The sequence below is a fragment of the Saccopteryx leptura genome, chromosome 5 (genome assembly GCF_036850995.1).
Source record: "Saccopteryx leptura isolate mSacLep1 chromosome 5, mSacLep1_pri_phased_curated, whole genome shotgun sequence".
In the NCBI taxonomy this organism is placed as follows: domain Eukaryota; kingdom Metazoa; phylum Chordata; class Mammalia; order Chiroptera; family Emballonuridae; genus Saccopteryx; species Saccopteryx leptura.
The window spans coordinates 121,320,094-121,341,562 of record NC_089507.1 but is presented as its reverse complement, the minus strand read 5'-3'; the positions used below and the strand labels follow the sequence as shown (position 1 = coordinate 121,341,562).

The 21,469-nt window shown below is 44.9% G+C and overlaps 1 protein-coding gene and 1 non-coding gene across 4 annotated transcripts in view; both read left to right on the top strand.

The window, feature by feature from the left end:
* PDSS1 (decaprenyl diphosphate synthase subunit 1) overlaps nt 1-21,469 on the top strand; it is a 37,310-nt gene that overhangs the window by 9,460 nt on the left and 6,381 nt on the right. For all 3 annotated transcript variants that reach the window (XM_066387267.1, XM_066387266.1, XM_066387268.1), the window contains exons 4-9: nt 1,525-1,655; nt 6,229-6,370; nt 9,344-9,455; nt 9,547-9,656; nt 17,322-17,402; nt 17,502-17,615. In XM_066387267.1, the coding sequence (XP_066243364.1) occupies nt 1,525-1,655; nt 6,229-6,370; nt 9,344-9,455; nt 9,547-9,656; nt 17,322-17,402; nt 17,502-17,615 (690 nt within the window). The remainder of the gene's footprint in view (nt 1-1,524; nt 1,656-6,228; nt 6,371-9,343; nt 9,456-9,546; nt 9,657-17,321; nt 17,403-17,501; nt 17,616-21,469) is intronic.
* On the top strand, nt 5,477-5,552 carry TRNAA-AGC (transfer RNA alanine (anticodon AGC)). Its single transcript has one exon. It is a non-coding gene; the product is annotated as a tRNA-Ala (tRNA).

Genomic DNA, 21,469 nt, shown 5'->3' with positions numbered 1-21,469 from the left:
ACAAACCCAGTGGACACCTCCGTTTCTGTCCTCCTTGATGTATCTGCACACTGGAGACTACGGGTCTCCCGTCTCATGACTCCCTGGCCTGCTCTGCACTCTCCTGTCCTGGTTCTGAGGCCGTCCTTCAGTCCGCTTTCTGGCTCCCTCTTCACCCCTCCACCTCACCCTTCCACCTCACCCCTTTAAATTTTGCCATTCCCCGGGGTTCTATTGACCCTGCCTCTATGTCCTCAAGTTTGTCCGTTCCCATTCCTACAACTCCCAAATAATCTCTCTATTCCAGATTGAATCATGCTTCTAAACCAATATATGTAACTGCTTACTGGCCACTCCATGAAGTGTCCATGACTATCTCATACTTAACGTATCTGAATTTCTCCCTACTAATTGTCTGTTCTCCTGTTTTTCCCAGCAACCCCAGAAGGCTCCTCCACTTACCCCCCTTCCCTGTCCACATCCCCTAGTCTGTCTTGCCTCTGGTCCCACTGCCTTAGGTTAGGCCACTCCATTTCTGTTGCTGTCATCCTTGCTGTCCCCTGTCCTCTTTCACCCTGAGCCAGAGGTGCCTCCTGTCTGATCCTGGGGTAACTGTGCTTGTGGCAAGGACAGTGCCAGTCACACTATTATTGCTTCTCCCAGCCGAGACTCTGAGTTCCAGGTGGGCAAGGGGCTGTCTTATTCATCTTGGTAACCTCTGCATTTATTACCGTGCTTGGCACTGAGTCGATAATGTAGTGAGTTAGTGACCAGCCCGCTGGATGGGGGTCCCTGGGTCCATTCTCGGCTGCCGCTACTGCTAGGGACTAGCTCTGGTCCACTCCAGCAAGTCCATGCGTGGCAGGTAAAGCAGGCTCACCTCCACCACCTGGAAGGCCCCCCTCCTCTTCACAAATCAAAGTCCTGCTTCTCCTTTAATCCCAGGTCAGAGCTTAGCTCTTCCAGGAGATGTTTGGTTTTCTGCCCACACTGCCGTCTCCCCTCTTTGAACTTACAATGTATGTAACATAAAGCATTGTGCAAACTACAACTGCATTGTTCACCGAATATTTTGTTTTTAGAACAGTTTTGTCTCCCCAGTTCAATTGTAAGCTCCTGGCCATCAGACAAGCCACGTCTTACATTTCCTTTATGAATTTAAGATGGCCCAGGTCCCCTCTCCAGCCCAGGGTGCAGCTCTGCCCGCCCCCGCCCGGACAGCCTGACCTCCTGCTTCACAGGCTCCAGTCCCTTCCCTCCCTCCACCCCCCACGCTGCTAGCTGGCTGGCTCCTTTGGCGTCAGTGGGGCCACGGCGCCTACTTGGGCACTGCCATCGCTTGGAGTCGAGGCAGCCCTTGCTTGTGGCCTCGTCACCCGGCAGCCAGGTGTTTGGCCACACCGTGTAAGAACCTTTTCCAACTGAGTGTTGAATTTCTCAATTAAAATAAATACACTGAAATCAGGCCCAAGTTTTGTAAAAGAAATCCTGTTAAGTTTTTATGCAATGATCATGCTATATTGACACACAGAAACTTCATTCCAGGAACTACTCATATCTCCAACAGAACTTAAGGAAATGTCTGAATACTATTTCGATGGAAAAGGAAAAGCCTTTCGACCAATTATCGTGGTGCTGATGGCCCGAGCATGTAATATTCATTATAACAACTCCCGGTGAGTCGTTCTCTTTTGCTTCTCTGTCATCTTGTATTTGGCAGGTCCTCCTTCCCAAGGTTACCTTTTAGTGTCCTGTTTAGGGAGTAGCATGTATCTAAGAATTTACTTTGTGATGAGTGGACTCTGACTTTGAGTCACTCAGTCACTCTGGAATCTGGTTCAAGTCCAGTCCATGGAAGAACAACTTCAACTGCAAATAAGCATTTCAGAACGAAGTCTGAAAGCCAAATTGGTTTTCTTTTTCAGGAGTAAAGACTTCCAGGATGTATGCATACACGTAATCATTTTCTGCACGGCTAGTTAGTGCAAAGGTTGCCGGTTAGAAAGTGATAAACTTTTCATGATTCTAGTTACCGCTCCCCCCGCAGGTCCCGCCTTCCTGTAGCTTCCGGAAACATGCTGAACCGAGATCTTTCAAGAAGGTGTTTTGACTGTGGGTCCTCAACTTTTGTGTTTTGAATATATTTGAAATATTTAAATATTAAAAACAACTGCAACATTTCATATTAAACGAAGTCTTAAGAGGAAAGGATGCACCTATGTGGCCTCATGCAGCTATCTGTGTCATTCCCCCTTGTGCTCAGTCATACAGTCTGTAAATAACTTAGTTCTGCTTCGTTACTTCCCAATATTCTTTAAAGTCTTTGCCATATTGCCATATTTCTCTTGTCTTCATAGTTGTTACTTTTACATCATGTAATCTATTGATGGAAATTCCAATAGACCATAATGTACCTAAACATTCCCCCAGCCCCGAACATTTGTACTGCATTCCATGTTTTGAGCAGGCGATAGTTTCAGGAATGTCTTCATCAGCACTGATTTAAAGATGCTCTAGGAGCGAGCGTCAGACACTGCCTCGTAGTGGCTGCGCCCTTGACACACTGCTGCCCCAGCCTAGCGCACCGTGCCCAGCGCTGCCTCCCAGGCACCCTGCGACTTGCAAAGAGCTCCCAGTATAGTCTGCACAAGCTGGGAAATCTCTGGCAGTGACCATTTAACCATCATCAGGCCCGTTTTCAATTCACATAGAAGGCAGAGCAACAGAAATGCTCCCTCAGCCTCTGAGCCAAACTTGAAGTACAGCTCATGTGGTCTAGAGCAGGGATTCTCAGCACTGGCACGACTGACATTTTGGGCCCCATCATTATTTGTGGCGGGTGGGTTGTCATAAGCACTGACACAGGGTGTAGGACGTAGCGGCACTCGGCCTCTCCCTCTGTATGCCAGTAGTGCCCCACCCCAATGAATGATAACCAAAACTGTCTCCAGACATTGCCAAGAGTCTCCTGGGGAACACAATCGTCCTTGCTTGAAAACAACATGTTTAGGAGAATGGAGTTAATATTTTTATTTTTTAAGACTTTGTTTTTTCATTTTAGAGACAGAGAGAAGGGGGGAGGAGCAGGAAGCATCAACTCCCATATGTGCCTTGACCAGGCAAGCCCAGGGTCTCAAACTGGCGACATCAGTGTTGCAGGTTGACCCTTTATCCACTGCGCCACCACAGGTCAGGCTGGAGTTTATATTTTTAATTTCTCAGATTAATCCTTAATACATTTTTTGTCCTCAGAGTAAACGTGCTCTAACTCCTGTCAGCTGTTATCCCCATAGGTGAAAGTTTTTTCAGTTTATACTGAACTGTATAAGCTGTTGGTTGCAGAAAACATGGGAGAATATAACACAGAAAAGGCACTGCTAGTTCAAACAGTAAGTTCAAGACTGCCCTCTCCAGGAAGGTGGCGGCTGCAGTGCCACTCTCCCCTGCGTGCCCACGGCAAGGCTTGCTGAAGCCACGCTGCAGACGCAGTGTCGGCCGCGGCGTGAGTCCTGACGGGGGCAGGCGTGTGGCTGGTGCAGTGTCCCAGCTATGTTACTCCCCAAGCCCCAATTTCTTGAGAGTAGGGGTCCTTCCTAAGATCTCTCCCAAGGAACCCTTTGGATTAGGCTCTTAAAGAGCTAAATATCTAGCTGTGAGTTCCATGCCACTGAAAGCAGGACGGGTGGGGAGCCGAGGGCTGGGCCGAGCATGATTTTGCTTCTGAGAGAGGCGGAGATAGCACAGCTCCAACAGCAGGACAGCAGACCGGCAGGTGAAGATCACCTTCTGTGGGCTCAGTAGTACAAGGACCCAGACCGGTAGCAAGTCAGTTCAGTGGCAGATAACAATAACAGCTACCTTCACCTATATGGATGCATCATTGAGCACACTGAAGATGTGAATGTGTGTACCTTTGTCAGGGAACAATTAGGAAATGCAACTCACCTCTTGAGACTTGTATAAAGGCAAAGAGACCTCATTTGCATTTTAAGTCGTAAGTTTCTTCACAATCAACCTGATGCAGTTCTAGTCATACTTTTTTTCTTTTCTAAAAAATAATATATTTTATTTATTGATTTTAGAAAGCAGAGAGAGAAAAACTCATAGTAGTTGCTTCTCACATATGCCTCGACCGGGGAAGCCCAGGGTTTCAAACTGGCAACCTCAACATTCCAGGCCAAGGCTCTATCCACTGTGCCACCATGGGTCAGGCTTAAGTCACATTCTGTAAAACTCGTAGCAATGCAGAGGACAGGAGGAGAGAGGTCTCCCTCCCATAGCTGTGTTACTCAGAGCCGGTGAGCCTCTCTGTTCTTACGTTATGAAGAGACTTGGGAGAGTCCTTAGCACAGGACCTCTGAACTGATGCCGCTAGTTTCAGGGCCCCTTTCGGATCAAGCAGCCTCTCATTCCATTTTCCTGCGGTATATAGGTGGGGCGCCAGTGGGTCACCGAAGGCTGAGCCTGGACCAAAACCCTCCTTAAGAAAAGCTTCCATTGACTTACAGTAAATTAAATGAGTACTCTCACTGGACAGAGCTGTGTTCCCCAGACTTTGTGCATCAAGATCACCTGGTGTGCTTCTTCACGACGCAGGTTCCTGAGACCCACGGTGGAGGTTTGGATTCAGCGAGCCAAGGCCTCAGTCTGCACTTAGAGAGTGTTGATCCTGATATGGTGGACGCGGGATATCTGCTTAAGAAACCCCGGGCTTGTCAGAGTGCTAACAAGCAAAGTGAAACACTTAGTTTAGAACTGTCAGAAAAGACAAACAGAGGAACATTTTTAAATAGAAATAGAGCCTCTTATATGACCTGAGATCTCTGTTCATACATAATCTCTAGATATGGGGATAGAGGCTTCTCGATCTGCTGTTAAAATGAAACCAGATTTACTATTTTATTTGCTTCCCTCCTTTGTTCCGAACCAACACAATACATTGCTGAGACTCGGTTTTCTTTCTGTAGACAATTTGTCCTCATAGCAGATTTCCATGTATTTCAGATGTCTGAGTATGAAAAGAAAAAGAAATTGTTTGTTTTTTAATCACATGAAAGCTGAATGAAGTATATGTGGGAGGTCATTATATCATTACATCTGTTTCTGTCTATGCTTAAAATTATTCATTATAAAAATTCTGTTTTAAATCTAAGGAACATAAGCCTGACCAGGCGGTGGTACAGTGGATAGAGCATGGGACTGGGATGCTGAGGACCCAGGTTCAAAATCCCAAGGTCGCCAGCTTGAGTGCGGGCTCATCTGGCTTGAGTGTGGGATCATAGACACGACCCCATGGTTGCTGGCTTGAGCAAGAGGTCATTCCCTCTGTGGTAGCCCCCCCACCCTGTCAAGGCACATATGAGAAGGCAGTCAGTGTGAACAACTAAGGTGCTGCAACAAAAAATTAATGCTTCTCATCTCTCCCCCTTCCTGTTTATGTGTCTCTATCTGTTCCTCTGTCTCTGTCACAAAAAAATAAAATAAAAAAATAAATCTAGCCCTGGCCGGTTGGCTCAGCGGTAGAGCGTCGGCCTAGCGTGCCGAGGACCCGGGTTCGATTCCCGGCCAGGGCACACAGGAGAAGCGCCCATTTGCTTCTCCACCCTTCTGCCGCGCTTTCCTCTGTCTCTCTCTTCCCCTCCCGCAGCCAAGGCTCCATTGGAGTAAAGATGGCCCGGGCGCTGGGGATGGCTCTGTGGCCTCTGCCTCAGGCGCTAGAGTGGCTCTGGTCGCAACATGGCGACGCCCAGGATGGGCAGAGCGTCGCCCCTGGTGGGCGTGCCAGGTGGATCCCGGTCGGGCGCATGCGGGAGTCTGTCTGTCTCTCCCTATTTCCAGCTTCAGAAAAATGAAAAAAAAAATAATAATAATAATAAAATAAATCTAATGAAGGAAAAATAAATGTCCTGATGGTGTGAATCACACCACAACCTCACCGGTGTGACATAAAGAGGATGCAGGCTGATGACCAGATTTCTGCCGTGTTTATCATCTTTTTGTTGTGAATTAATACAAATTCTACTTCTTAATACAGTGTCCATAAAACAGAATCATGGCATACAACAATATCTCACGCATATTTGAAATGTTCTTCAGGTGATAGAAATGTCTCTGTAGAGAAGCCAAAGTTTTTCTGTAGTTTTTCATAGAGAGGTAAAATTCTTTGTGCTAGATCTGGTGTCCAGGTTGCACACCTGAGGAGGTTACAGGTGGCATCCCTGTTAAAAAGCATTACTTTCTGTTATCTAGAGATGTGCAAGCCAGCCAGCGCGCCATAGCCTTAATTGCAGAAATGATCCACACTGCTAGTCTGGTTCACGACGACGTTATTGATGATGCAAGTTCTCGGAGAGGAAAGCACACGGTTAATAAGATCTGGGGTGAAAAGAAGGTACGTTCTTCTCCTTTTTGTCTTTTATCTTATCAAATCACATACTCTTTAGATTATATCTATTTTCCAGATTTGTTTCATGAAAAAAATGTTTCCTCAAATGTAGTCTTTCAGCTTTCAGAGTAATATTCATGTCTTATCTTTATATAGATATTTGATGATAGATAATACCATAGAAAAATAATATTTCTCAGTTTTTTTATAGAATTCCTTTTGATTATAAGGAAAGGGATTTCCGTAGTTATCCAAAAAGCGTATTTCATAAGGAATTATACATTATACTTTTGGACTCAGATTACTCAGATTGGGTTTAATTCCTTAATCATTATTGACTGTCCTTTGTAAGAATGTCAAAACTTTTTAAAAACTTAAGAAAATAAAGCTTTAAGAATAGCAAAATTAAAAAATATACACCCAAGTTATTCTTTTACAATGAAAATTTTACCTTTTGAAACAGGCTCTATAATTGGGATTGGTCCGTGTGTGTGTGTGTGTGTGTGTGTGTGTGTGTGTGTGTGTGTGTGTGAGAGAGAGAGAGAGAGAGAGAGATTTTAAGGAAGAGAGAGACAGACAGGAAAGGAGAGAGATGAGAAGCATCAACTCATAGTTACGGCACCTTAGTTGTTCACTGATTGCTCTCTCATATGTGCCTTGACCAGAGGGGCTCAAGCCAGTGACCTTGGGCTTCAAGCCAGCAATCTTGGACTTCAAGCCAGTGACCTTGGGCTCTAGCCAGCAACCATGGGGTCATGTCTGTGACCCCACACTCAAGCTGGTGACCCTGCACTCAATCCAGATGAGAAGCCAGCAACCTCAGGGTTTTGAGCCTGGGTCCTCAGCATCCCAGGCAGACAGGCGCTTTATCCATTGCACCACCACCTACCTGATCAGGCTAGATATGTATATTTTAAAACATATTTTCATATTACTTGATTAATTCTTGGCAGGGATGTACGGAATGGAGGGTTTTGTTTGAGGATGCTTAAATCACGAGCTGAAGAATGGCGGTACAGCCGAACAAATACAGGTGCAGACGGCAGCCTGGTGGGAGCACCTGTCTCCTCTGCACCTGCTCCTGCAGCTCTGCTGGCCACCTGGGCATGTGAGCACGAACCAGACCCGAATGTGAAAGCTTTCCCCTCGCTCACGTAGCAACGGTGCCTGGGTCCTGCTCTTCTCTGATCGTTATCTTCACATGCTGGTTTTACTCTAACGTCCCCGGCTTTGTTGTGTGATTAGTCCTGCAATTTCATTTGTAAGGTTTTTATTTCAAATTTTAGATAGAAAGGTTTGGTGTCCCATTGACGGAATTCCATACATCAGGACATTGTTAAAGAGAGATTCGTGTTTTGCTTTGGAAAGGTCATGAGTGAGTAACTTCATGATGTGTCCCTACAGACAACTGTCTGTGTTGAGGGCCTGTCCTAAAGCCTCATTTGAGCTCTTGGTCAGGCAGGAGGATAAAGAAAACAAATTCAGGCTTTCTCCTTGACCAGGCCCCCCCAGTGACTGCCTCTGCTGTTGGGGGGCCTCTTTCTGAGTGTAGGTGAAAGAACGTGCTTCCCGCTGCCATCTGCCTCCTGGAGCTGTGAAACCGGTCTGCCCCACACAGGGCCAGCTGTTGGGCTGCTCTCCTGCCTCTCAATCAAAACTACTATGATACCAATAAAAAAACCCACAAAAAAAACATTCACACAATGCCTCTTCCATGAGCCCCAACACCCAGCCACAGCTACCAGCCCGGCCAGCCCCGGCCAGCAGCCCCAGCTCCAGCTCCATACGCTGGAACTTGGCCTCGCGGACCGGGGCCAGGAGAGGAGAGAGGCAACGGTCTGGAGATCTGGGCCTTCCACTGCTAACGTTGTAGTGTGGATGGATGGGTCTCTGTGTACATGTGTCATAATTATACAGTGGCTTCATAAATCCAAATTTGTGTCAAGATATATGTTACATAAAATGGTGGTTAACTGGTCAACAGTGAACATCACTAATTATAGATACTGGAGAGCCAACAGAGAATAAAAATATGTGGTTTGTTGAAAAGTCTATGAATTAAAATTTCTAGGAACGCTAGCATTTATAACTAGTCACTCTCTATAACATAACACTTAGGTGCATCTTCCAGTATGCAAAGTTAGTGTATTTGATTACAGCATAAAATTCAATTATGTCTAATTTATAATTAGTTGTAAATACAGTACAGACATCTAAAGAAGTTGCAAATACAGTACAGACATCCATCTGAAGAAGATTGGAAAAATATTGATTATCTAGTATTCAGTGGAAAACACATTTTGGGCAGGAATGAGGGGCAGCGTACTATAAAGTGCAGAGAGCACCGAACTTGGAGCCCAGTTCCTTGCTTTAGTTCCATTGAGAAAAGCAGGTGTGCCCCACATCAGGGCAGGCTGAGTCCCAGCTGCGATAATCCCCAGTCCGAGCTGTCAGGGAGCCTGGGGGATAGATCACTGATATGGAAGACCAGGCACACACAGCATGTGTGAGGGGTGGGGCATCTGAGTGGACTTCCTGGAGGTGGCATCTGAGCTAATTATGCAGGTGAGTGCTAGGTGAAGAGGGAAGGACTGAGGGCAGAAGAAACAGTAAGGGCAAAGGCCCAAGAAGATGGCGAGGGAAGCACCAGTGGTCCAGCATAACTAACTACAGGCTGCTGCTCTTGGCAGGGCAGGGGGCTGAAGCCAGAGGGTAAGACTATTGGCCTCATAGCTGCAGCTCAGAAGGGGGGAGCTGGACTAGGTGAGCTCTGAGAGCCCCTCTGGTCCAAACAGTGTCCCAAGGCTACAACTGGTGTTTACAAAGTCCTACTGAGCAAGAGGAAGGAGAAAACTTAACATCCAAGATGACGATCTCTCCCTCACATTCTGTTTGTATCTTCTGAGAAATTGACTTTGTTATTGGCACCATTGCTCTGACTCTTCTCTCTGAAAGGATTCTTATTTTTTTCTTTTCTAGGCCGTTCTTGCTGGAGATTTAATTCTTTCTGCAGCATCAATAGCTCTGGCACGAATTGGAAATACAACTGTTATATCTATTTTGACCCAAGTTATCGAAGATCTGGTGCGTGGTAGGTTAATTCTGACTTCTTTTTTCTTCCATGTTAATATCTAGCCAGGCAATAAAAACATGTCTCAAATGACCCCTTTCCTTCTTTATAGGTGAATTTCTTCAGCTAGGGTCCAAAGAGAATGAGAATGAAAGATTCGCACACTACCTGGAAAAGACCTTCAAGAAGACTGCAAGTCTGATCGCCAACAGTTGTAAAGCAGTATGTACGTTCTGTCTTTTTTTACGTTTTAAAAAAAGAAGCCTGATAGCTCTTTCCTGGGAGCTAATTCTCCTAAAAAAAAGTCACTGGAGAACCTTAAATTAGTAACCAAGCTCCCAAGAGTCATTGAGAAAAGAATGAGTCCCCAAACAGCAGAGAACGACGTGGCTTTCCCGTCTCTCCCTGCCATTGCTGTGCACGTTGCATCCTTCCCACCAGGAGTGTAATCAGAACACGCATTAGTCACTAAGTCTAGTTTACATCTAGTTTCCAAACCATGTTACCTTTTGGACAACTTATGAATAATTCTTCTCCTGACTGTTGTCCCACACACTATTTCTGACATTTTACCTTTAAAAAGTTATGACATTGCTGTCTTATTAAATATAATATTTACCCAGGAGGAAATGTCTTAGCTATATAGCAGTTCTCAACCTGTGGGTTGCGACCCCGGCGGGGGTCGAACGACCAAAACACAGGGGTCGCCTAAAGCCATCAGAAAATATATTTTATATATTATCAGATTATACTGGTGTTCTGTGTCCTTGTTTATGAATAGGAGATCTTCCCCTTTTTTTTCATGAAATATAAACAAGCTATTTTTTTTTTCTTTAGGTTATAAATTGTTAACCATAACTTTTTCTTTCCTTAGCATTCTCCCTGGCCTTCCCTCTACTCTTCACGTACTTTTCTTTTTTTAAAAAAACTCAGCCTTATCCTTAATCTGTAGCCTGAAGTGTGTGGTGTTCAGTGCTGGCCCATCAATGAGCTCTTTCCATAGAGCGACCCTGTGCCGTGTCTCAGCCCAACAGGCTGACAGGTGAAAGCTGGGCAAGTACCAGCTCCTGTAATTAAAGCGACAGGAAAGACGACCTGTAAGTAAGGGACAGGTGTCAGCTGGCTGCTCTCAGGATACACTCAGCATAATTACAGTTAAAGAGCTTTTCCTCCAGCCTCTCAGGTGCAGGCGTCCCTCGCCAATAATGTCTCTATTTTGAGAAGTGTTAAGAAATGGATAATGGTGAGCCAGCAAAGAATGAGAACATTTTCTTCCTAAAAAAAGCCTAATTGAATTCCTAAGGAGTGTGAATCATGTAGACCATGCTGGCAAGTTTCAGCTACTTTGGTCTTTATTGAAGGGGCTATTTTTTTGTTTGTTTGTTTCCAAGAAATTGCAATTTTTTTTTCAAAAGAGAGATGGGTAAAAATATGGTAAGCACTGGTAGAAAACCAACTAAAAGAATGACCTGTTTAAGATGGGTGCTGTAAGTTCTCATAACCTTGATGGCCAGAATATCCGAGGTCAAGCGTCCATAAGGCACCCGTGCTTTCAGTGAAGCTCACTGAGGATTTCCACAGCTGGCGGCTGCGGTGAGGAGCACACGCAGGTAGAGCGGCTCTTGGAACCAGAACACTTGGAATTGCTGTCCACACAAAGCGGGCATCCCAATAGGCACAGGCAGCGGCGCCACTCGTAGGCAGAACAGGAACTGATGCACTCAGTGATCAAGTCCTATAAAGGAGCCAAGGTGCCGGCATGAGTCATCAGAGAAAGGCCTAATTATGGTCACCGTCTTCTGTTTAGGAAGCCAAAGACATTCTGGCACATGTAGGGGTTTATAAAGAGCACCTTGTTCTTCACAGGTTAGCAGGTAAACAGTTGATGTGAACGTGAACATGGCTCAGCCTGATGGACAAAGGAAATGTTTTATGCTGTCCACTAGGGGGCATGCTGGCATCATCCCAGCACTACCCGCTTGTGCGGGGTTTATTCCTGAACTCCAGTGCTATTGCAAAAATAAAGCAAAATCAGTGTGAGCTCTCCAAATAAAAGTTTTTTTATATCTAAGTGCCTACGGGTAGAAATATTCCAGAGGTGGTGTTTTCAAAATGCTGTTTTTATATAGCCCTGGTTTTTAACGTGTATGCGAGCTACAGAAGAATGCATGCAAGGCAGATTAGAGATGCCAAGCAGGGACAAAGAGAATTTAAACATCAGGTTATTCCAGAAGAACTAATGGAATTCTATGATGTTATGCAGTGTGAAGGAAATTGAGCATAATTCATTCTGCCAGAACCATTTCTTCCCCCGTTCCCGTTTGTAATCACTCATTGTATTTTAGTGGAGATATATAGTATTGAAATCTAAGAGAGGGCTGTCCCGCATTGTTTGTGACACTGATATTAAATAGAAGTAATCTTAAATGGTTGGCTGTTTATTTATATACATAGTCAACCGAGTACATTCTGTAGCTTACCAGTGAAGGCTGGGACTAGTTTCCCAGAGACTGATGGGAATGAGACCTGAGAGGGCTGGTTGCTATCTAGTGCTACTCAGTCTGACAGGGGCTAAGCTGGGCTTTGAACTGAGAACTGGATATGATAATTCTGCATTTGTTTTCCTCTTTGTTTTTTTGTTTTGTTTTTTCCTGAATTGATATAGGTGCATGTGGCCTGGAATCAGCAAGCTGACTTCCTGTTACTTTGTTTCCAAAGACAGCACAGAACTTGACGTTGGTCGAGTTTGCAGAGCACTCTGTTTGGTTACGATCTTGTTATCTAATGTGCAGATTATACCAATTGTACTAATACTGTTAAAACAAATAGAAACCATTTTTTTCTGGCCCAGGATCCAACCCATGATTTCATGTTGTATTTAGTTGTCATGAATCTTCAGTCTCTTGTATTCTGGAACAGTTCTTTAATCCTGCTGCCAGTGATGTTGACTTCGGTCACCCGATTAGGGTCGTGTCTGCCAGTTTCTTCACTGTCAAGTTCAAACTCCCACTCTCTGATTTTAGCATCTCCTTATACTTGTTTCCTGAGGCAGTTACCACTGTGCTTATTGCCACATGGCGTTTTAATTCCACTATTCTGCTACATCACGTTTCTGCAGTTGAGCTGGTATTTTATTTTAAAGATTTTGTGTATATGGACTCTTGGATTCTTAGTCTTTGGATTATAACCTTATACCCCTTTATTGTTATTTATTTGAATGCTTGATTGCCCCATATTTGGCCTTGGGGGAGGCCCTTTAACCTGGCTCCTTGTATGGGATTAACATGTCCATCACTCCTTCAGCTTTTCCTTCAATTTTGGGAGCTCATCCTGACCCATCATTTCCAGGGAGCCCTGGTTGCTTCTGGTGGAAAATGGTATTTAGAAACCAGGATCTGGGTACTAGGTCGCTATTTCCAGGCACTCCCAGTGGGCAGAGCTAGAAAATACATGTCTGTAGATAGGTAGATATTTGTCTTTCTGAGTTCATTTACTCAAAATCATATTGATTGCTCCAAATCCACTGAACACCACAGGGCTCATGACTTATTCCAGCAGTCCATCTTCCCATATCTGTAACTCCCTTCCCCCGCAGAGAGGAACCCAGCTCCAATTCCACAGTACCGTATCCACATTCTCTCCTAGAATATATCCACAGGCACTTAAAAACAGATTAACTCTCATCTCTGAAAAACAAACTGAGTAGCTCAAGTTCAGCATTTGTTCAGTGTCTTCTGTCTTTAGCTGGAGGAAAATATAGTCAAAATTCTGTGTTTAAAAGTTATCTTTCTCTCATTTCAGTGGTTATGTTATTTGAAATGTAAGCTAGGTGCTTTCTTTTATTCCATGTTAAAGGTTCCCTCCAGATTCTTAACTGATATTGTTTTTTGGCATCAAGGTTATCGTTGTTGTGAGGGTGGAACATTAACATAGCTCCAGAAGTCAGAACTGTACAACAGGTGCCCTGCCCTCTCATCCCTGAAGTCCTGTCCCCACTCCCCACCACGCCTACACACCTGTGAGGAGCCCGTCTCATTAGCTGTGGTTCTTTCTTACACAATACGTACCCAAGCATATGTTCTTTTCCCTTCTTTCTTACAACAGAAAGTAGTACTGTGGGTAGGTGGTTTTAATTTCTTTTGTTCTTATTCCCCTTTTTTTCAGTGAGAGGAGGGGAGACAGACTCCCACATGTGCCTGAACTGGGATCCACCCGGCAAGCCCACTAGAGACTATGCTCTGCCCATCTGGGGCATTGCTCCATTGCTCTGCAGCAGGTGGAGGCCATGGAGCCATCCTCAGCACCCAGGGCCAACTCACTCCAGTTGAGCCATGGCTGTGGAAGGAGGAGAGAGAGAGAGAAAGAGAAGAGGGGGAGGGGTGGAGAAGCAGATGGTCACTTCTCCTGTGTGCCCTGACAGGGAATTGAACCCAGGACATCCACATGCCAGGCCAATGCTCTACCACTGAGCCAACCAGCCAAGCCCTTGTTTGGTGGTTTGTTTAGCTTTTGCACCATGCTTTCTTCAGTTAACAATATCTTATGGAAATGATTCCATGCTGACTTGTAGACTCTTCCTTATTTTTTAAACAGCTATAATGCCTCCCATTGTGTGGACATGGCAGGGTTTACTCAGCCACCAGGCGTTTAGGTTTCCGATTACAAATAACACTGCAATGACAAACCTTGTGTAAACGTGTTTTTGTGTTATTGGAGGTATCCCTTTAGGGTGGTATATTTTAAGGTGATTGTAGATGTTGTTTTGTTAGAGAAAAGTCCCCTCCATAAGGGCTATCCCTTCATGTTTCTACCAGCAGTTGGCGAGAAAGCCCCTAGCCTATTTCCCTACAGGTAGTAGATGTGTCAGAGGACTTAATTTTTTGTCAGTCTGATGATAGATGAGAAATGGTATTACAGTGGAGTTTTAATTTGCATCTTTCATTTCTGGGTGAAGTTGAACCTTTTCAGATGTCTAAGGGCCATTTTTACATCTTCAGTTTTATGAATTGTCAGTTCATGCCTTTTGCCCATTTTCTGATGTGTGTTTGGTCTTCCCCCTCCACCCCAGTTTAAAGAGTACTTTATATATTAAGAATATAAGCTCTTTATCTGTGATGTTATATTGCATATGTTTTCTCCCGATATTTTCCATTGGTTTTTCACAACCTGTTTTGGTATTTTTTTATGCAATGATAGAGCTACAATAATCTCCACTATTTCTAAAAAGCCCACAATACATATATGTATCTATCAGAATATAGCTCATAACCTAAACACTTCAAAGATAGAGATGCTTGAGAAATATCTGTGGCTGTGGCCCTGCTAATGCAAACAGCACTAGTCTGTGAGACCAGGCTCAGGAGCACCTTCTGAGAGATGTGGCCCTTCCCCAAAAAGGTGCCCGCATGCACACCATGTGCACACCACAGCCTGGCTGCAGACCTGCTTCAAACAACAGTTTGCTGAGCTCCACTTTCTTCATCCCACCCACTTCCAGAAAGGAGTGCAGCACCTCTCCTCTTGTGCCAGGAATGAGCCCGTCCCTCGGACATCAGCACACCTCCCTCCTGGTTTTGCATTGCCTCCAACTTCCCTGATCCTGTTTGGCAGATCCAGACTGCCCTTACTGGGTGAGGAGTGGTCTCTGCACCGCAGTAGTTAAAATCTGAGCAAAAACCATCCTTCCAAGATGGGAGGCAAAGCTGCCCTCTGAAAATGGCAAAAAACAGAAGACTTAGGACCAGAGAGGATCCTTTGATAATGAAAGAACAATATCTGTGTCTAAAGCAGGAGACTGGAGACTATATCACAGACTTATCAAGAAATAACTGCATTTTAGGCCCTGGCCAGTTGGCTCAGCGATAGAACGTCGGCCTGGTGTGTGGAAGTTCTGGGATTGATTCCTGGACATAGCACACAAGAGAAGCACCCATCTGCTTCTCCACCCTTCCCCCTCTCCTTTCTCTCTATCTCTCTCTTCCCCTCCCGCAGCCGAGGCTCCACTGGAGCAAAGTTGGCCCAGGAACTGAGGATGGCTCCATGGCCTCAGCCTCAGGCGCTAGAATGGCTCCGGTTGCAATGGAGCAAGGCCCCTGATGGGCAGAGCATTGCCCCCTCGTGGGCTTTCCAGGAGGATCCTGATTGGGCACATGTGGGAGTTTGTCTTTCTGCCTCCCTGCTTCACACTTCAAAAATATACAAAGAAAAAGAAATAACCGCATTTTAGAAATCAGTAAAATTACTAACAACTTACTAAAAAAAAAAGACTGCAAATGGGGAAATACACACACACACACTGCTCACAAAAATTAGGGGATATTTCAAAATGAATATGAAGTGATAAAAAAAGAAGCATTTGATTTTTTTTTATTAAACATCAGAAAAGCAAACTACAAAGAAAGTTGTTTGATTATGCAAATAAGATGCAAAACCAACTTTTATTTCATTGGTGAAAATGCACTATGCAAAAGGCCGAAAGTACTGGAATATCTGCACGTTCCCTGATCTCCTAATTTTTGTGAGCAACACGATGTTTTATGGAAACATTGTGTATATGATTACATTAGATACCTATCCCTAAAACAAAAACCACATCAATAGAAAAATACAAACAAAGCCAACATCTGTGACAACTACCTAGAGCTAGAAGCCAGCATTTCACAGATTGGGTCCGTTTCTTTTGCATGTCAAAAAGGTTAACCAGCAGAACTGGTCTGGAATAGATCGATTTTTCCTGAGCAGGAAAGAGGGTTCATCCTGTGAAAGAAGGGAGAAAGGGATTGTTTTCTTAGAACTTAAGGAAACAATCTGAGACTGAAATCTTTCATTAAAAGCACAGGTATAGTTTACCATTGAACACAGATTTGAACAGTGCGGGTCCACTTATACGGGAATTTTTTCCAAGAAGTACTGTAAATGTATTCTTATGACTGTCTTAACACTTTTCTCTAGTTGACTCTATTCTAAGAAAACAGTATATATAATATACATAATACATATAACATGCAAAATATGTGTTAATTGACTGTGATTGGCAAGGCTTCAGTCAACGGTAGACTATTAGTTAAGTTTTGGGGAGTTAAAAGTTGTACTTGCAGGCCCTGGCCAGTTGGCTCAGTGGTGGAGCGTCGGCCTGGCGTGCAGAAGTCCCAGGTTCGATTCTCGGCCAGGGCACACAGGAGAAGCGCCCATTTGCTTCTCCACCCCTCCCCTTCTTCCTCTCTGTCTCTCTCTTCTCCTCCCGCAGCCGAGGCTCCATTGGAGCGAGGATGGCCCGGGCGCTAGGGATGGCTCCTTGGCCTCTGCCCCAGGTGCTAGAGTGGCTCTGGTCGCAACAGAGCGACGCCCCAGAGGGGCAGAGCATCGCCCCCTGGTGGGCAGAGCGTCGCCCCCTGGTGAGCGTGCCGGGTGGATCCCTGTCGGCTGCATGCTGGAGTCTGTCTGACTGTCTCTCCCTGTTTCCAGCTTCAGAAAAATACAAAAAAAAGTTGTACTTGCAGCCCTGGCCAGGTGGCTAAGTGGATCAAGTGTCGACCCGACATGCCAGACGTTACAGGTTCGACCCCTGTCAGGGCATATACAAGAGGCAATTGATGAGTGCACAACTCTAAATGGAACTAATTGAAACAAGTTGATGCTTGACTCAAATCAATGGAGAAAAAAAAGGTTTTTTTACAGTTATATATGCATTTCTGACTGTCATGGGGTCAGCACCCTCAACCCCACATTGTTCAAAGGTCAGCTGTACTTGTCGTGTTTGGTCTCCTGACAGTAGTATTTCCTGGTTGTACGTAATCCAGCCTCACTGCCTGTCACCCAAAGGGAGATGTCTGACTCCTTGCACGCAGTGGCTGTGACAGCCACTGATTTTCGAATTCTCTTTTTCAGGTCTCTGTCCTGGGATGCCCGGACCCCATGGTGCATGAGATTGCCTATCAGTATGGAAAAAATGTGGGGATAGCTTTTCAGGTTGGTCTGCTTCGTAAGACTCTGGCCTCTTCATACAGTGGGAATGGTGGCTGTGATGTGGGGATGCTGGTGCTTACGACATCCCTGTCTTTTCACTAGCTAATTGATGACGTACTGGACTTCACGTCATGTTCTGACCAACTGGGCAAGCCAACATCAGCTGATCTGAAGCTTGGGTTAGCCACTGGCCCTGTCTTGTTTGCTTGTCAGCAGGTAGGTTTCACAATTTGACGCACTGCGTGCAGCCCTGCAGAGCCAGTATCTTCCAGAACAGCTGGTGGGAATGTTTAAATAAGAAGTAGTTAGGAAAGCATTTAGGTCAAAGAACTCAGGTCTGGATCTTGTTCCATGACTGCGATATCAGGGCCAGGCATTTCACCTCTAAGCTTTATCTGTTTCTTGATCTGTACAGTTGAGAAGACCAACTTTCCTAGAGGGTTGTGAAGATTGAACTCAATATTCGTGGAGATGCTTTGTAAATTAAGTGCCGTGTGCATTTATGGTAGCATTGATTGTGTCCATGCATTCAAAGCGCTGACAAGGCAGTTTCCACATGTTGATTATAGGACTAGACTTTGTGTGTGCCTGATCAAGAGGCACAGGAAGGGCCTCCGAGCGTAAGAATTTGGAGAAATTCTCCAGTTCTAGAAGTTTAATGGGACTGTTTGCTGCTCTCAGAGAGTCTCAGCCACTGCTTCAGACTGTCGAGAAGTCAGTGGAGCCCACTGCCAGAGCTCCTAGTTCCTTCTTTCTGCAGACTGAGGGGCTGTCAAATTAAGGAAGTAAATAAAGCTGCCTTCATATTCTTAATATGGATGAGAAGCTTAGGAAGCTTCAAAGATACTGCAGTGACTTGCAAGGCAGACATTCGGAGCCTGCCCGGGACCCTGGCCACACGGCTTTGGCCGTGCCAACTGTCATTTGGAATTAAGTGGCTGGTATTTGGACACCTTTTTCATAAATTTCATTTTAGCATTTAAGTCATTATTTAACAAAGCAGGAAGATGGTTCATCACCATGCCATGTAATTAAAAATTAGCTCTCTGATCTGAAATTTTAGTAATTCAGAGATTTTTGCCTCTATCATTCTCAAAAATTTACAAAGATAAGTCATGCCTTCCATAGAACTCAATGGTTGGTTCCATTTGGATATTACAGAAACCAGTGACCTTGCTTTTGACCAGAAAAGGAGAGGTCATCTTTTTTCCTGTATCTAGTCAAGCTGTAACCAGGGCAGTTCTTCTCAGAGAAGGCTGATGACTTAGGGGCTGGGCCAGGTTACCTTGGGCAGCACCCAGGGGACACAGTCGGTGAGGAACAAGGCTGAGAGGTGGGAGCATCCTGTGGGGACCGAGCCTCCATCCTCTGGACACTGAGGCAGCAGGGAGAAGTGAAAGGGCTCCTCCCCTAATGAGACAAACTCGCCAGCCCAGAACTCAAGAATGTCAACAGACATGCCAAGTTCTGACAAAAATGTATAAAATCCCCTTAAAGCATAAGTGAGGAACATTTTCTTTACCATTAACCCCCCAAAACTAGATTCATGGGCCATGTAAAGGCATGGCTGAGGTTAGAAAGATCAGTCGCTGGCCACTATTTATACAACTAAAGAAACGAATCTGCTCCTCAGAGCCTCGCTAGTCAATGTGAGCAAAGGACAAGCTGGACAGAGCACACCAGGACCTGCCCCTGAGCAACGCTGATTCGGCCAGGCTCCGAGGCACCCACAGGGCTGAGGAACAGGCCCTTCCCTACAGCGCCCTAGCATCCACTAAAAAGTAATCTTAATTACAAGTAATGTCATGGGCTCCATAGTGTTAACAGCCAAGTCCTACCTAGACCTTCAGGAGACTAAGGGACTCCTTTTCTTGCTATTTTACTGTGAACATGTGTCACACAAAGGAGTGATGAGTAATCCTGCCTTCATGTTTAGTGGGGCGAAGGCAGCAGAAAAATGGGCGACACCTGCACACTGATTTATTAGTGATCTACAAGAGGTTGAAAAAATGCTAGTTTTATAAAAGGGGGGTGGCAAAGAAAAGAACAAAACTCCCAGTGCCCCAAACCCATGTTCTGTGTGTCTCGCGGGGAAACCCATGTCACGAGGCGCACACTCACCCTCAGCAGACAGCACTTTCCCATCTGCCCATTGAGCAGTGGGCGAGCCATTCAAGGGCACTTTGAAGCCTCAGAAAAGGGAACACGGAATGAGGCCAGGCAGGAAGTGACTGTTCAGGGCTCATTTCCTAAGTAGACTTATTGTTCTGTCTTGTGGCACATGGGCCAGAAGTGAGTCAAATATGTATTTATAAGTTGTTTTCAAAAGAAAACATCACACATAGGCTCTATTGAGGATTACTGTCAAAAGCGGACTCTGCCAGTAATTTGGGGTAAAACAAGTTCCAAAAATGACGCAGAACGTGCAGGATCTCTACTTTATGAAAATCCATTGTTTTCATAGTGTGCAAAGGATTCTTTTATATGTTATATCTAATCTCACAAACCCTCTTCGGTGGCAGGTAGTATATCCATTCTGCAAGTAAGAAAGTGATGCTCAGACTTGGCCAAAATGAAGCAGTACCTAGCACAGCGGGCAATATAACCCACTGAGCCTTCTAACCAGAGTTCATCTTCCTGCAGTGTCACTGCCATGCACACTGGTCCCCAGGAGGTCTCCCTCAGAGTAGGCATGGGTGTGACAGCTTCCACTGTTTGTGACTGGCCTGCCCCTTTAGTGGAGCCGTTCGTTTTAAGATGTGTTGTTCTCCACAGGCAGGTGAGGTTTGCAGATTAGAAAAATCCATGTTTGAACTTTTCCATCTGTGACCACTGCGTCCCACTGGACCAAGACAGTCGACCCTGGGAAACTGCTCCTTTTTAATTTAGCACAGGCAACTTGGCCTTGGTTGAACCCAGCAACTTGATAGAAACTTCCTTTCTGAAATTCACTGTTTTTGGCATCTGTCTAAAAGGGTTTCTTGACAACAGTTGATACAGGGGTTTAATAAAAATTTTAGGATTTCTAGAGACATCCCAGTGATAACAGAGCCCTCTCAGGATTCTGTGTGGACATATTTTCTTCAAGAACAGAACCTCTTGTTAAATCTTCAAAGAGGATATGGGTCTCAGATTTTCAAATCTTTAGAAACAAAATAAAAGTGGGTTGGGGGGGTTGTTTTGTGAGACTACAGTAGTGAGTTCTCAAATAACCTTCAAGAGGTCTTTTCCTTTCCTCTTCTGCTTCTCTTCCTTACTTGCTAAGTTTTCAGACCTAAATGTCAACCTGTGACTGTGCTTCCAACTGCCACCACCATCACCAGCCCCTGCACCAGCTGCACGGGCTTCTGCCATTGTGACTGGTTGGTACCTTAAAGAGAGCCCAAGTTTATTTAAGCCCACTCAGACTTATTGGCCACCTTCGTAGTTTACTTTATGGTATAGTTTAGATTGGAGGTGTTCAACCTTTTCCTTCTCATGGCACACAAATACTAAGGGAGAAGAGGTCAGTGCTCCTCTTTGACTTTAGTAATTAATATATGTGTGCCATGCAAAAAAAGTTGAAAATCACTGGTTTAGATTTCACAGACTTAAAATCTGATTCATTTACAGCTGGTTCTCCTACTCTTAAAAACAGACTGAGCCAACAAAACTTTTCCTCTTTCCTTAAATCTGCAGGCAGGCAACTGTTCTTCCTGCCCTGTGTCTCCTGTCTTCTCTGCAGACACGTGGAGGGGACAGAGGAGTGCCTAGGGGAAGAAACTGCTATTTGCATAGTAGTGCTGCACACAGTACATGTTTCAAAGGAGGGATGCATTCACATTCAATGCAAACATTTTTTTTGAAGTTTTGCTTTCTCAGTGCTTTTTTATAGTTAAAAGGAATCAAAACCCATCCAGTGAGCGCATTTTACCACACGGGTTAGTATTGCAGGAAAAGCTCATATAACATAAACAAGGGGATTTCACCAGATGCCGAGGACAGTATCACACCAGCTTTGAGGATACAAACTTCTAAAAATCTAGTTTTAGAATGCAGTATTAAGGCAGATGCCTACTTGATTTGACTTT